Raw genomic sequence first — 16,613 nt, forward strand, 5'->3', positions numbered from 1 at the left:
TTACAGCGCATCAATTACTTACTTACAGAGTTAGTTACAGTTGCCTGTTGCCTAATCCATGGCTCCAATCCAACAATTTGGCAGCTGCCTCAAAACTTAACACAAAAAATCGAAATTAAGAAACAATGACAACAAGAAAGATAATTATAATTATATAAAGTATAAAAAGAAGAAGCGTTGTATGTACATTTTAGGTTGAGCTGTTTTCCAAGTGCAATAATTCAATTTAATTCTCTTAATTATTATCGCTATATACAAATATATATATATATATTTTTTTGCATTAGTTTCTAAGCATTGTTTTTAGTTCTTTTTTTACGTTTTCATATCTGTTTGTTACAATCTGTAAAAAAGGCAAGAATAAGAACGAAACTAAAGTCATACCGAATGTATTCTTATGCAGCAAACGCGCTTCCACAACTAAGTGAACGAACGGAAAAAACACTGAAATCCAATGGATAAATCGTAAATCGTAATCTTTTATTTTGCACTACACATGACAAGACCATATATACATACATACATATACATATGTAGTAAATACTTCTGCACAATAGAATACAATGCATAGTTATAAGTCAATCGAATGTGTCTCAAATCTCGATGTATCAGTTATGCAGAGATCCACATACAGACGCCTCCTAAACATTGCACAAAAATAGAGAGGGAGAGAGAGTTATAGAGTGAAGAAAGTTAATTCCTTGTAACACAATTTTGCAATAGCTTCCAAATTTTTGTACTAAATTAGAGATCGCATTTTATATATTGTAGAGAATTCCCTTTCCAATGAAGATGTGCGTCAGTATTAACGCGTAAAATGTGTTCCAAATAAAATATCGCAAAATATTCCATTCAAAGATTTGCTTCCGATGACTTCGAAGCGGACATTCCCACAATGAAATCCAACGACATTCACAAAACAAAGTTCCTTCTCTTTCGCGCGCACTCTTCTCTCTCACTCTTTTACTCTTACTTTAAAGTGCAGAGTGCAATATTTTAGTGAATTTCGTATGTGGCATCAACAATTCGCAAAAGAGAGCAAACATTGTGTATTAATAATGGCGCACAAACATCATATTGAGTTTTTATTTGCATTGACACAAAGGAATTTACATCAACCGAAATAAATAGTTAATAATGGACAAACATATCTCTGTAAAGCACTTAACTACCATATGTACTTATATATGTATATGTACGATATTTGAATAAACAGCGTTCGCAATCGCAAACTTCATTAAAAGCCTCAGTTGGATTTGTGAAGTGTCTTTTGATTAATCACTTACGGAAATTTCCACAAAAACAAAAGAAAGAAAACAAAATCATCATCGGGTTTATTAACAAATTGTGTTGTTTATTGTTAATTGCAAAATTGCTGTAATGACAGTGCATATTATGTGCATATGGTATATTGAAAATACAAAAATAAAATATAATATAATATAATACGATATTTAAATGAATTCGACTTCCAACAACAACTTTATATTAATTTGTATTGATTTACAATTATTGCCTTGTTTTCTCATTTTATGTTTGTTTGTTGATATTTTGAATGATTTTTTACCTTGTTTATTGTTACTTGACATACAACTACACACACACACACAACAAATACACTGAGAATATTATCTAAGTAAGAATTGACAATTTTGAAAAGTTTGTTTCACACTCTACAAATGAACATGATAATTACATTTGTAGCAAATACTATTAAACTATTGTGTTGTAATTGTTCCAAAATTTATATAAACGATAAAGCCCAAATAAAGTTGAAGACACAAGTAGTACTCGTATACATAAAATACAAACAATACAACAATACATACAAATGCCATTATGGTGTTAATAACTAAACTAATCAAACAATTTTCGTGGACCGTTGTTTAAAAGCAACAAGCAAACAACACTTCGATTCAACACAATTTACAACAAGGCTCCGGCCAGCAAATTAACAAAGAAAAGAAAAAAACAAAATTAAACAAAACAAAAACAATGATAAATATTGAATGCAAAATGCAAATGATTCATATACATTTTAGTATAAATAAATCACAAGGATATATACATACATACGAGTAAATAAAAATTGTAGAAAAAAAATCAAATCGAAAATGTCGTTTATTTATTTTAATTTTCCAGCGATCTTTTGCTATCGATTTATCGATTACTAAAGTGATTCGTACGTTAAAAGTCATTGACCGCTAGATGGCGCTACTTGCTGATTGCAGAACTTTGCGTTTATTTAAAAATTAAATTAACACTACAGTTCGTTACATTGTTAGATGCATTATTTATGCATTTCTACTGCCGAGGACTTTGTTCCCGTTGCTTAAATAAAAAACACAGTTCCGTATTAATTTTTTTTGAGTGCATTTACTTATCTAAAGAGTATAGTATATAATATATAGATTTATATATGTATTTTAGGCATAAATGTAGTTAAATAATATCATTAATAGTTATAGTTGTTTCTTCTTTCTCTGTTACATTTTGGTGTTCACATTTATATCGTATATTGTTAGGATTTTGGTGGGTGTATGTGATATGATTTGATCGAGTAATTCATCTCTGCATCTTGATAAAGATAAACCTACGCTCAAGGTGTTTCGTTAATATAACTATAACCTAACAACAATGCTCAACAATAACAAAAAAAAAAAAAAAATACATGAATCATTTAAGAGCTGCTTAAGGATCGAGAGAAAAGAAGTTATACTACGTTGAATTATACTCGTTTGTTTGTTTCTTTTTTTTTTGTTTTGTTTTGGGCCTACATCTAGTTTTCCGAGTCCGGGTCCGGTTCAAGTGACAGAATGATGGAATTCTAATAATTCGTGTAATTCGATGTTGCTTGTTCTCTTATTCATCGAGGCAAATGGTGCGCAAGATTGCCTCGACCACCGAATAGGGATCACAATTGGAGCTGGGTCGGCGATCCTCAAAGTAACCCTTGCCATCATCGTTGACGCCGCGTGGAATACGTATGCTGCAGCCACGATTTGCCACACCGGCGCTGAAGTCATTGATCGAGCTCGTCTCGTGCTTGCCGGTGAGACGACGCGCATTGTCCTGACCCTCCTTGGGATCGTAGGCGCGAATGTGACGCTCGTGGCACTTGGAGAGCTTGGCTACCGCCTTCTCAATCTCCCGAATGCCGCCATCCTCGCGCATCACCTTCGTCGACACATTGGTGTGGGCGCCAGCACCGTTCCAATCACCTGGCATGGGCTTGGGATCCAAAGTGGCGACAATCTGTAAGCGAGCGTTTAATATGAAACCCTTGTGGCAAGTATTTCAAGTGAGGTGAAACTTACGCCAAACTCTTCAGCAATGCGGTGCAAGAGGAAGCGAGCCATCCACAAGTCATCGCCAATGGAGATGCCCAGGCAAGGACCAACCTGGAATTCCCATTGGGCTGGCATCACCTCAGCATTGGTGCCAGACACCTTGACGCCAGCATAGAGACAGGCGCGATAATGCGCATCGACAATGTCACGAGCATAGACCTACAAGAAATAACGATGATAATAAGTTCATTCTGGGACTTGAAGGTTACAGTTAAAGTACCTTATTGGCACCCACGCCGCAGTAGTAGGGACCTTGGGGACCGGGGAAACCGTTCTTGGGCCAGCCTAATGGATGGCCATCAAAGTCGAGGAATGTGTACTCCTGCTCAATGCCGAACCAGGGCTGCTCATCGATACACTTGTTGACCACCTCGAGACAGGACTTGCGCTTGTTTGTGGCACTTGGAGTGCCATCGAACTTGTACGTGTCGCACATGACGAGAATGTTGTTGCCGCGACGGAAGGGATCCTTGTAGATGGCCACCGGATACAGATAGGTGTCCGAGTTCGAGCCCTCCGCCTGATAGCACGAGCTGCCATCGTAGTTCCAAATGGGCAACTCTGAAGTGAATAACAAATATATGCAAAATCAATAATTGACAGTTGAAACTTAGGAACTATCTTAAACGAATTATCATACTATATATACTACTTTTCACCAAAGTTCGTTGTAAGAAGAAACCTAATTTATAGTTCTGTATTATAATTGAGACATAGCTTTCTAATTTTTCTTAACACTCTTTTGCCGTCATAATATGTATATACAAATTGTATCTTGTATTCAAATTATCATCAAAGACTGATAAGTAAAAAAAAGTAACTGCTGTGAAAATGCAGATTTTGCTTTTCGAAATACAAAACAAGTAAGAAAGCTACAATGAAGAGTATATATTGAAAAAACTATAGAATATACCGAATGCTGTGTTTGCTATATCAATATAATATTACAATATTATACCATAGAGAACACATGTATATCAAATTGTTAACCAAGGCCAAGTCCCGACGGACATGGCTATATCGCCTCGGCTGTTGATGCTAATCAAGAATATATATTTTTTAATAATTCGGAGAAGCCTCCTTTTGCATGTTACATAGATTTGCTATAGGCGCATAATTAATATATATATATTTAAACAAACAAAAAAACAAGTTTAATCGTCTTTAACTTTTATAGTCTCTGCGATTAAGTCATTAAAACAGGCGGACAGACAGGCAGACATTTTAATTGCAATTGTTTTTCATATAACATTTTCTAAAGAATTTCTTATCTGTAACGATGTATTTTACATCATTTATGATCCCTGATCTAGACCTTTATGACCATGACCTAGAAAATTGTGTGATTTACTTGAGATGACGATGATCTAACTGTCGGTCGGCATACTCTGTGGCCATCTGTTGGCCTCGTTTGTCAGTTAGTCGGTCAATTTGCACTCGAAATGCGATAGCTCTAATTAATTAGTGGTAATTGGTTTCCGTTTTCAGTTTTCAGTTTTCAGTTTTCAGTTGCACTCGCGTCAGTTTCACGCCTCAGAGAAACAGCTGAGCAAGTGATATTTCCTGTCTTCCAGTCATTCATGCCATATATAGCATATATGTATATAACAAATATATCTAAATAAAAATGTAATATATAAAGTATATATAACATATATATATAATTGCATAGCTCGTGTTGAATATGCAAATGACTGAAATTAGTTATTGCGCATTTATGCATTTAAATTTCGCGACCGCAACACAACAATTGCAACTGGTAAGCGAGTGAATCGAACCCAGCCCAAGCCTCAACCCAACGACAGATCTCATAGATCATCATATCATCATCATGATATGGTGACAACTTGTCGAGCTGCTGTGCAACTTGTGATGCATTTTAATAGTGTGGCACAAAAACATTCCCGCCTTCGCATCAACTTTCTCCAAATAAACGTATTTTAATACCCGCTACCTGTCGCATAGAAGGGTATTATAGCTTTGCATGTAGCAGCAGACATCGCCAAGTCACTCTGTATGTCTTTCTATTTGTCTGTCCGTCTGTCCGCTTGAAACATTGGATTTCAGAGATTATATGATAAAGAGCTAGGCTGCTGCAGTCAGGTCTTAGTTGCTTTGGTTGACAATGTAGTATATTTTCAATCGAATAGTATATTGATATACCATATATAGTCCGTGGTATATTTTAGAAATTTTACAGAATATTTAATAGGTAAAAAATTTAAAATGTATTATAAATGTAATAGTATATTGATATACCATATATAGCCCTCGGTATATAGGTATTTTAAGAATAATACCGCACTTTAAAGCTTTCACATCAAATCGGTAACGGGTATCTCACAGTCAAGCAGCTTTCTTCCTAGCTTTCTTACTTGTTTTTGCTACGTCGACGTTTACCTTGAGCTTGCGTTTTCATTTACAATATGTAAGTCGCAGCTACAGAGTTCTACTGCCAAGGATTTGTTGGCTAGCAAATTGACAATCGATGGTAGTAATTGCTTGAATTAAGCTGAATGCAATTGCAATTGCAATTGCGAGCCTTTAATGGTGTTTGCATTATTCATCATACGTTTGCAATTTGCGCTGCAATGTTGAATTGAATTTAACGAAAAACAGGTTGTAAGTGGGAACTTGGAAATCAAGTTCAATAGCCAGTTGCTTCAGCAGTTTTTCCCCCAGGCACGCGTCTGCTGCGTGTGATAGCGATTCACATCGCAGATATTACGCATACGCCATGGTGTGCGGCATGCGCGAATTCGTTTGTGCCTTTTGTTTGTTGTTCTTGTTGTTGTTGTAGTTGTTGTTGTTGAGTGCATGAAACGTGTTGACACTTTTCACACCTATCTATATAGCTTTCTAGTATCTATCTAACTGTCTGTCCGTCTGTCTGTCTGTCTGTCCGTCTGTCCGTCTGTCTGTCTGTCTGCATCTGCAGCAGAGTGTGTGAACATTGAGTGTTCGGTATCTAGGTATCTAGTCTATATAGACTATGTATAAAAATGTATATATGTACATCTGCAGCTGGCAACCAGCTGCCTCGATTGCTCAGTTGCGTTATCAAGCGAGATGCTTAATTAGTAATTGTGCGCATTAAGTCATTTTTCATGGCAACACAAATGCTATGCAATCTTTATTTTTTTGCATTCAGCTAGGAAAACATTTTGATGCACTAGTCCGTTCTTCTTTCTCTGACGCTTCCGAGTTGAGTTGATGTTGATGTTGATGTTGATGTTGCTTAATGCAATTGGCATTCGCATTTGCCAATCAAGCTGTCAAAAGTGAGTGCTATAATCTAGTCGCTCGTCGCTTTGTTGCCAATAACATTACGCATCCGCCGCGTTGTCCAAATGCGCGCATAATCTGCTTTTATCACTGCACACGTGCAACGAGTTCAATTGCGATCATATGTTATATACTAAGTGCGTTCGTTGTGTGTGTCGCAAATCGAACTGCGAGTGCTAGGCAAACTCATTAAAACCTAATCAATTAGCTGACCGCTTTCACAACTTATCGCATTATCAGACGCAGGCAGCGCATTGAACAAAAAGCACAACAACAACAACAAAGAAAAACTGAAAAAAAAATGAAAAAATGAAATAAAATTCCCAGACCCTAATAACCCGTCGAGCTCTTGCTTTTAAAATTTTTTTTTTTTTTTGCTATGTGACGTTTGCCGTCTGTCTGGCAGCTTCCTTGGCTTCCTCTGATTAGATTATTGGGGAATGGAACCGAGCCGAAGGTCGCCAATAATTGTGCGTATTTTTTTTGAATGTGTGTGTGAGTCGTATTGTACTTACCCTTTGGGCTTGAGGGTATAAAGTCAAGGGTGCGATCCTTGCAGCGCAGATCCTCGCCGGTGCCATCGATCCACACGTATGTCGCCTGGACGATGTTCTCCTCCAGGGGCAGGGCTAGATAGCGATCCAAGATCGTCTTATTGATGCGCGCATTGGGCGAGTCTTCCAAAATTCTAGCAGACATACTAATGTGATTAAATGCGACGACGACGACAACGAAGAGACGTTCAGCGAATGTGAATGAATTGAATGAATGAACAAAAAAAAAAATGTAGATGAAAATGAAAAATGAAAAATGAGAAAAATAAACTATTAGTTTTATTCCTGCTGCACTTTTTAGCTGAGCACAATTCACACCTGTTTTTTGCTTTGTTGCCTTTTTGGGGATATGCTTTCGTTTGATTTGGTTTTTTTGTATTTGGAATGTAATTCGTTGGTTTGGGGTTTTATTTGTTGTGCGCGCGGAACCGTTACTGGAACACGACTAAGCTGGAATGCGTTATTCCAACTCAATTTATAACGACAAACTAAAATTTCGCCCCCTTCAAACAAAAACAAAAAAAAAATGAATAAATGAAAACAGCAGCAGCCGCAGCCACAAGCAGCAGCAGCAACAACAATTGTTGTTATTGTTGTTGCTGTTACTGACTGCTACTATTACTCGTATTTACAACAAACTAAGCAAGAACATCGCATAACAATAACAAAAGCATTTGCGACGTCGACGGCGACTGCGACGCCAGCGTTTCGCAGCGTTTGTCAGCGTCGTTGCTTCCGCCTTTGACGTCGCTGCCGCTGCCTCTGCCGCAGTCGCTGTCGACATAGCCTCTGCTCTGGCGCATGCGCCTCGCTGTATTTCATTCTATTACTGCTGTTGCCGTTGCTGCTTCTTCTTCCTCTGCTTCTGCTGCTGCTGCTGCTGCTGCATGATCGGCAGCTAGCAGCAAAAGTCCCGGTTCCGGCTAGAGGTGAGCACGTGTCGCTGACATTGCGAATGCGATTACAAGAAACAAAAAACAAAAAGAAATCAAGAAAACAGTAACCAGTAACCAGTAAGCAGCCCGGCATGCGATTATCGTAGACGATAACGAACAGTAGCTGCTATAGAAATGCGGAGACGCATATTATTTCACTCATGAATTACAAAGGAACAAAAGAGATATTTACCATAAGAGATATTTACTTTACCAATATACGCAAACGATATTCAGCATAGAGACCTCACTATTCACTGCACTTCACAATATCGTATTCGATACAAGTGCGACTTTCGCTGCACATACGATATTAGAGTATTCATTAGTGCAATACCGTAACGATACAAGCGTATCTTTTACTAAACTTCACATACGATATTCGCATATTCATTGGTGCAATATCGTATACGATACATGTGTGACTTTTGTTGCGTTTCACATACGATATTATCGCATTCTTCAGTGCAATATCGTATACGATACAAGTTCAACTTTCGCTGCCCTTCACCTACGATATTCGCATAGCTCACTATCGTTTACGATAGTAATTATTTTAAAAATTATACATTTATTTTTAAGCTGCGCAATTGTATCTTTTAATACAAATACAAAATCGAATGTTTCTACAGTTAATCGAATAAATTAAGAAAATAGTGTTATACTCGTATTAATACATGCAGATACTTTCGGTGATAATTGAATGCTTGAATCACTTTCAGTAATAATTGAATGGTTGAACTCTACAAATATTTATTTATTTACTTAATTTTTTATCAAGTCTGGTTTTCCAGACTAATAATAATTTCAATTTATTTTACGAAGCTTGAACTATTGAAAAACCAACACACAACAGAAATTGTTTGTATATTAATTACGACCTTGTGTGCAAATTAAACGTGTTTCCATTGCCCTCCCATTAATTGCATGTAAATGAATTCAAAGACAAGCGCGAAAACTTATGAGAAATTGTTAGTAATATTTTGTTAGTAATACTTCAATAACAATAGATCTACATGGATATTGATCCTTAGCAGAGTGTCACGCATATTGAAATATTGTTTTATTGACTGTGGTTCGACGCTCGAAAGTATGCTATGCACTTTGGTTAAGCATAATCAAAGTTGAATTAATTTCAGATTTTTATGCGATTACTTTTCATTCAGTTATCGCCATTAGCGAGCGTTATTTATGAAGTTCACTCGCATCGGAGGGCGTGCGTTATAGTCACATCACTAAATGCCCGATGCCGGGCATAGATTAAAGCACAACGTCAACGTTTCTGCCTCTGCTTTTATTGTTGTTGTTTTCAGTTTGATAAACAACGTCATCGCAATCAGCTCTCAGATTGTCGTTAGAAATACATTGTACTGCAGTGTGCAGTCCGTGTATGTGTGTCAGCTCTCAAGTTCAATTTGCATTACAGTGAGTCCCCCAGCCGAGAGAGTCGAGAAAATACTAGAAAATGAAATCCACCTACTCACTATTCCAGCCAGTTATCGTTATTTAATTAGAGCTGCTCGCGTGCCTTGCCTCATGTGCATGCACATCTGTCGTGTCTGACACATTTGAAAAACAAAAAAGTCACATGAGGAAATACTAATATCTAATACTACTCTCAGGCTTACAAAGCGAGTCGAATTTTGAGCAGGCAAATGCAAGGACTAACGCAGTAGCTAATATTAAGTATACGTCGAAGCAATAAAAGCGGAAATACATTTTATTCTCACTTTTACAACTAATACTAACTTTGAGTTGCGTCTCCGAAGGTTTTCTATTTCTATTCACTTTTGCAGTGAAATATTACAAGCATGCGCAAATTAATTTTACATTGAATATAATATTATATACAATTAGTTATGCACGATTATAAAAAAAGTAAATGTTTTACTTCGAATTTTGTAAAGACACAGCGCATATTTAAAACTGCCTAATAATAATATTGAACATATAAATAGTAAATAAATATACTTAAATTTAAAAATATTGAATATACAAAATGCTGGTAAAATGTTTTGTGCACAATAGGAATTTAAAAGTAATTTTTGAGTATACTTTCAGGCTAGTAAAACATTTCACCTTTCTAAATAATTCGAATAATAAAGTTGAAAATTTAAATGCTTAATAAATATATCAGATATACTAAAAAATATTCGAAAAGCTAGTAAAATGTTTCATATTTCAGAAAAGGAAGAATGGAAAAGTAATTTTTAATAATATTTTCAGGCTAGTAAAATGTTTTATATTTCTGCCGCTCGAGAAAACAAAACAAATTAAATAAAATAAAAATAAACTCACAATTAAATGAAATACATATAAGTAAACCAAAAAAAGAATCGCCTAAAAATTGTTTATAAAACTAGTTAATTAAAATATCATTATTATTATTATTAGAAAAAATGAAATAGAAAACATTCGCGTGAAACTTGCTTGTGTGAATAAATAAATATATTTCGAAGGCCTAAACATAAATCACTCGATTTACAATTTGTCAAGCGGAAATTTAATCGTTACATGTTCAGATCTAAATGCTTAATCTATGCAAATCGTTAAAATTAAGTTTAAAACAACAAGTTTGTGCCAGATTAAGGCAGTTAGTATGCTATAAATGAAATGTATTTGGGTTGATGATTTATTTGAGTTTGAGTATGAGTGACTTTGATGAGCGATATCGAATTCATGGTTTGTTTTTTTTTGCCATTTTAAGAATTGTTTCCAATAAAAAAAGCACTTACGATGAATGCATGTTGCATAAACTTTTTGTGTGCGTAAATTGACGTGTGTAGGTTTAGTTTTCTTATCTCACGGCCGTAATTAACTTAACCGAGAACTGAAATTTCGGTTTTTTTTTGGTTTTTTGAAAGGTTGTGGACTAAAAACACGCGCGCAGAAAATAAAATGAACCGTGCCGCAAATTTGATTGCGATCTTGACGATCAATGGATTATACTCTGTATATAGGCCGGGTCTAGTAGAATGTTCGGTCTGCGCACGAGATTGAGATTTGATTTGGTTGATAGAGTTGACGGACTGCGCACTTGCAGCCGCGATTGATCAGCTTTTATACGAGTACGAGTTGCGAGAGTTGGGGTCTGGTTTGCTCGACTTCAGACATGGTCAACAAACAGATGTTGCTGTTCCTATTGTTGTTGTGCGTGTGTGTGCGTGTGTGTGTGTGCATGTGTGGAGGTGCGATGTGAGGTGCTTGATTAGTTTTTATGGCATCTATACAAAACCAAAAAAAAAAAAAAAAACACGTAAAATGTAGCAACAACAATGGCCATGCAGCAAAGACGTACGACGTACTCCAATGTGCTAATTACCCTTTCAAGATTCTCACACTTTCGAGTTGACGTCGCCGATTGCCAACTAATTGCATACCAGTCTACTTCACACATACACACACACACACACACACACATACTAAGCATACACACACAGACATTGAGTTAACATTGGGTCAGTTCTCCCACATCGCACATTTCCGCCGCCGACGCAGCAGCTCAATTATCCTTTTCGATTAGCTTATCAGCTGTTGGGAATGATGTAAACACAAACACAAAAAAAACACCTTAAACCAGAAACTTGATCAAAAATCCAGTCTCAAGTTCAAACACAACCCCATTTGTCTTTCCCTCGCTTGACACATCGCAATATTAATCATACGCAACGTAGGCGGTTCATCGTACAAGTTCAAAACATAAACAATGTATTTGGACAGCGTTACAACTTCGAACTGGACTGGAACATTCAACCACGTACATAGTATAACATTAATAATATTATGCGCCAGCCGATCTAAAAATAAACGCAAATAAAAGCGAGCCAGACGAGCGAACAAACGTGCAAAATGGAAATACTTAATTTGATTTCAACACTTAATGAACAATTAACATATAAACATTTGCTCAAAACAAACCTATGCACTGCGCAAAAATATTTTATAGTTGTAACTTTAAAGCCAAAATGGAAAGAAATCAAGCAGAAACTTGATTTCCTGCTTCCGTATTTGATGTGGCTTGAAATCAATTGAAATTTCTGTTTCTACTTTGTGGAATTTATTGATGGATTTTACATTTAAATTTTAATTTCAAATTAGGAAACTACATAAAAAATAGAATATGGGAATATATAGCTTAAAAACTTGATTAAAGAAATCCATAAAGAATATTATATTTTTGTTTGATTTGCTAATTTCAGATTCTATTTATCATTATTTCTAATTTCTGAATTTAAAAGTAATTGTTAAATGCTATATATGAGCTGTAATATATGTTAAAAACATAATAATAAATACTCTAATTATTTAATATTTATTATAAAAAAAAACACAATGTGTTTGCACTAGCTATGTATTTAAAATAACAAAGAATTTTAGTACTTTACGATCACATAAAAAATTTAAAAATTACTTAAGAAATTCATTTGTATGAGAAAAAATGCGTTCTTACTACGGGTCTTTGGCTTGCAATCTGGCATATTTTCAATTTAATACCAAATATAGCCTTGGGTATAATTTATTATTTTTGTGGTATATTCATTTAAGAATAATACCGCACTGTTTTGCCTTTATTTAAAATGGGTAGCGAGTAGCTCTTAGTCGAGCCCACTCGACTGTAACTTTCTTACTTGTTTTTTTTTTTGTGTATTTCCTAAGATATTTTATTTATTTTGTATTTATTGTTATTACGTAATTTTGAATTGCGAAACGATTGTTAAAGAAAAACACTCTAAATATTTAATATTTATTTTAATAGATACATTGTTTTTTAAAATGAGTAAAAAATCGTTGTACATTAATTATTTTGTTATACAACAAAATACTTAATTGGCTTAAGAATAAATACTTTATAATTAGAATTCTTAATTTAAAAATCAATTGTTAAATTGCATTAAACACTTCAAATATTAAATATTTATTTTAATAACGAAAATGTTATTGCACTAAGAGCAAGTATGTATTTGAAATAACAAACTATTTTAGTATTTAAATTATTTTGTAATACAATAAAATGGTTAATTTTCTATAGATTATAATGAGAGTCTGTTTCTTTTGTATATTGAATGCAATTAATATTGACAATCGCAACAATTTCTATTTGTCGTCTAAAGTAAAGTAAAACAAATAGAAAGCTACTTCAGATACTAAATATTGTTTGATTTCGCTAAGTGCAGTCGGATATATGGTATATTGTATTTCTATTGATCGATCGCCGGCCGTCGTCTGTCGTCCGTCAGCTGTGTGCCTCATTCAGCCTCTCACGTTCCACTCTCTCGATCCCCTTCGCTCGTCGTCGTCGTCGTCGTCGCCATCGCCTTCGTCTTCGTTTTGGTCGTGTCGTCGTTTTGGTTCACGTGAATCGCGCATGCGTTCGTCGGCATTCATTTGCCTGGCATTTTTACGAGGTATTTTGGGCCCAGAGAGACATTAAAAACCGAACTCGATCGCTAGCATGGGGTATTGTTAGAGAGGGAGGCAATAAACCTACCAACCAACGAACCTGCTCGCTTGCTTCGTCGCAAACTTTGATCTCAGATAGCGCTTAAGTCACTTAATGCGTAATTCAGCGCACAGAATTGTCGAAAAAAGTGTCGTAGATAAAAAAAACCGAAATACAATTACATAGAATGCAACAATAATAAAGACGCGTGTCGGCCCCTGGACTTGGTTAGCTAACAGCTAACAGCTAAGAGCTAAGAGCTAGAGAGATTGGCCGGATTGGGTGAACGTTTGGACTGCCATTTGATAAGCACACAAGTGCGCAAAAAAAAAAAAAAAAATTGGAATCGAAATGTTATAACATCGTCGTACACATATATGATTACATACGCATGTTAAGTAGGTGAAGGCAGCCGGATTCGTGGTCCCACGCGGCGTATGAATAATTGAGGCAGGCCACATTTGAAGAGCCTGGCGCAGACGGCAGACGGTTTATTGGGGTCTACGTACGGAATTGTATACTATATTGTATTGTATGCTCTATACTACATACTATATGATTTACGATCATCGCCCCGCGCTTTCGATTGTTCAACAGCAATTAAAAGCCCCTCAACACACAATTTGCGAATTCACTGAAAAAAAAACAACACTAACAACAAAATGAATTGAAGAGAATAAAACAACAACATCAGCAACGAAATACAAACAAATGTTCTAATTATTTATGAACGCTTAATTGATATTCATCAAATGTCAATTTATGACGGAGGCGACAACTAATAATGCGAACGTTATATAATTAATACGTACAACCATATGACTGACTGACTGCCTTTGGCTTTTCTGAGAATAGTACATATGTACAATAGTTATAGAACTTTTCGTAAGATATCATGACCCTGAACTCTAGACACAATTTCCCATTCTTATCGCGATTGATAATTCTCTTTTTTCGAGTTTATCTTTTGCCAGACAGAGTGAATCGAAAGCGACGTTTGTTCGATGCTTTGACACTTAGAGGTCTGATTTTTTTGCGGGCATTTGTGAAATGCTTATCGATTTGAATGTCATAATCGTTTTTGATGAAAGTCAATTGAAAGTGGCGCAAATCTTAAGTACGAGTTGTTCAAAAAGTGCGTAATAACTTATGAGATAATCTATGTTTGATGTGCGCAATGCGCATAGTCAAATCCAAAGTGAATGACCTCTCTGATCATATTATGAACAGAGCAATAAATTTAAATAATTGTAGTTTTCTTACAATTTGCAAATTTGTTCTCGAAAACTTTAACTTTTTATTTTGTTACACGCATTCTTAACATGAGTATTTATTATTTTTGAGGTCGGGTCTTAGATGGTTTAGTAGACAATCTGATATATTGTGTACTCTAAGCTGTATTTCAAATGCAGTATAATTGATATTCCAAGTATACCTTTCGGCATATTTTAAATTAATTTGGTAGTAATACATTTTGAATGTAGCAGTATATTGATATACCAATTATAACCTTTGGTGTATTTTAGTATTTGTTGGTATACTAATTTGACATTTTTTACAATAATACTGTATTTTTTTGGTACACACCTACATATATTATTAGAGTCTTTATATTTCTTGAAGTTATGTAAGAAACAATTTTATATAGCAAAACAAATGTAATAAAGTCGGATTTAAGCTGGATTGCTACACAATCTGATATATTTTTTAATTTATTTTGAATATACCAATTACTCCCTTCGGTATATTTTAGTATATGTTGGTATATATTCAGAATAATATATTTTGACTGTCGTAGCATATCGATATACATATTATATCCTTCTTTTAGTATTTGTCAGTATATTAACTTGGTATATTTTTAGAATATTATCGCACTCGACTGTAACTTTCATAAGTGTTGTATTGAGTATTGCGAACCCGTTTTCTAGACAGAACATTGATAATGAGCTGGGCTAATAAAAAGTATATTTTGAAGGCAGCGACATGCAATTCGGGAAATACGCTTATTAAATGCAATAAAAAGTAAGTAAAAAAAAAGTATTTTATGTGTGCAATTTATTATTTAATTTCACAGTAGCTTTTTTTTACTTTTATTTTGTTCGCTCTTAAAGTGCAATTTGTTACCCTAGCGAACTGCAATTTTAAGTAAATCCGTCCAGCAGTCATTGAGTCAGTTAGTCAGCTCATCAAACGGCGGTTACTTTGAATAGTACTGCGACAGCAAAAATGAAAAAAAGTGGAAATAGAAATGATATAAACGCGACACATTTTATATGCCCCCAATTGGCGCGAACGAGTGAGTATAACTCTATTAAGCAATTTATGCTTTAAACAGTTGAATTGCTTAACTTCTTTATGATGGGTGTTCGCAGTGCTCGCTGTGTGTTAGGGCCCTCCACGCGTACTATATTTATTCTATATAATAAACTTATCTAATACGACTGCGAGTCATGTGTGCATTGTGGTGACAGCACCGACATCATCATGAGTCCCAAATAAATGACTACAAAAACAATAAAAAAAACCCCAAATAATTCTCATATGCTCAAGGCCGATTTACTACAATGGAAAGGCTTGGCTTCGCTTCGGATTTATGTGGATCTCGTGATCTTGCACCCGCATCAATCCTCACAGCTAAAATTTCAATTTGAATTTTTGTTCTTTGCTTTTGGTTGTGTATTTTGTTTATGCATTAAAAACAATGACAGTCATCATCATACGACTTAGTCAATTGGCTACTCGGTTTGCCTCAATTTGTTGTAATTGGATTGCGTGCGACCAGCAGAGCGGGACAGCAGCACTAAGAGAGTGAGATGTCATATTGTGGAGGGCAGGTGCTAGGTAGTTTCAGTGCCAGTGCCAGTGCCAGAGGCTGTTGTGTTGTCTCCCCTTTTTAAATCGACCTGCTGCGATTTACTAATAACTACAAAATAGAAAAATGCCCGCCAATTAGCGTTGATTCAATTTGCAAAACACTAGATTCTCTCTCTCTCTCTCTCTCCCTCTCTCTTTCTTTCTTTGTTTCTCCTTCTCGGTTGTAGGCAGA

General features: G+C 35.4%; 1 protein-coding gene across 2 annotated transcripts; it reads right to left on the reverse strand.

Moving 5' to 3' along the window:
- Positions 1–2,745: 2,745 nt before the first annotated feature.
- LOC133847533 (glutamine synthetase 2 cytoplasmic) lies at positions 2,746–11,150 on the reverse strand. Of its 2 annotated transcripts, none has more exons than XM_062282660.1 (5): positions 10,860–11,150; positions 7,151–7,323; positions 3,571–3,911; positions 3,318–3,509; positions 2,746–3,255 (listed from the first exon to the last, which is right to left on the reverse strand). In XM_062282660.1, exons 1-5 carry the CDS (start codon positions 10,868–10,870, stop codon positions 2,863–2,865), a joined length of 1,110 nt encoding a protein of 369 aa, XP_062138644.1. In that variant the 5' UTR covers positions 10,871–11,150; the 3' UTR covers positions 2,746–2,862. The 2 variants fall into 2 exon arrangements, with proteins under 2 accessions (XP_062138644.1, XP_062138643.1); XM_062282659.1 differs by lacking the exon at positions 10,860–11,150 and adding an exon at positions 7,508–7,660 and having other exon boundaries at positions 7,151–7,335.
- Positions 11,151–16,613: the final 5,463 nt, after the last annotated feature.

Source organism: Drosophila sulfurigaster, chromosome X (genome assembly GCF_023558435.1).
Source record: "Drosophila sulfurigaster albostrigata strain 15112-1811.04 chromosome X, ASM2355843v2, whole genome shotgun sequence".
NCBI classification, from domain to species: Eukaryota; Metazoa; Arthropoda; class Insecta; order Diptera; family Drosophilidae; genus Drosophila; species Drosophila sulfurigaster.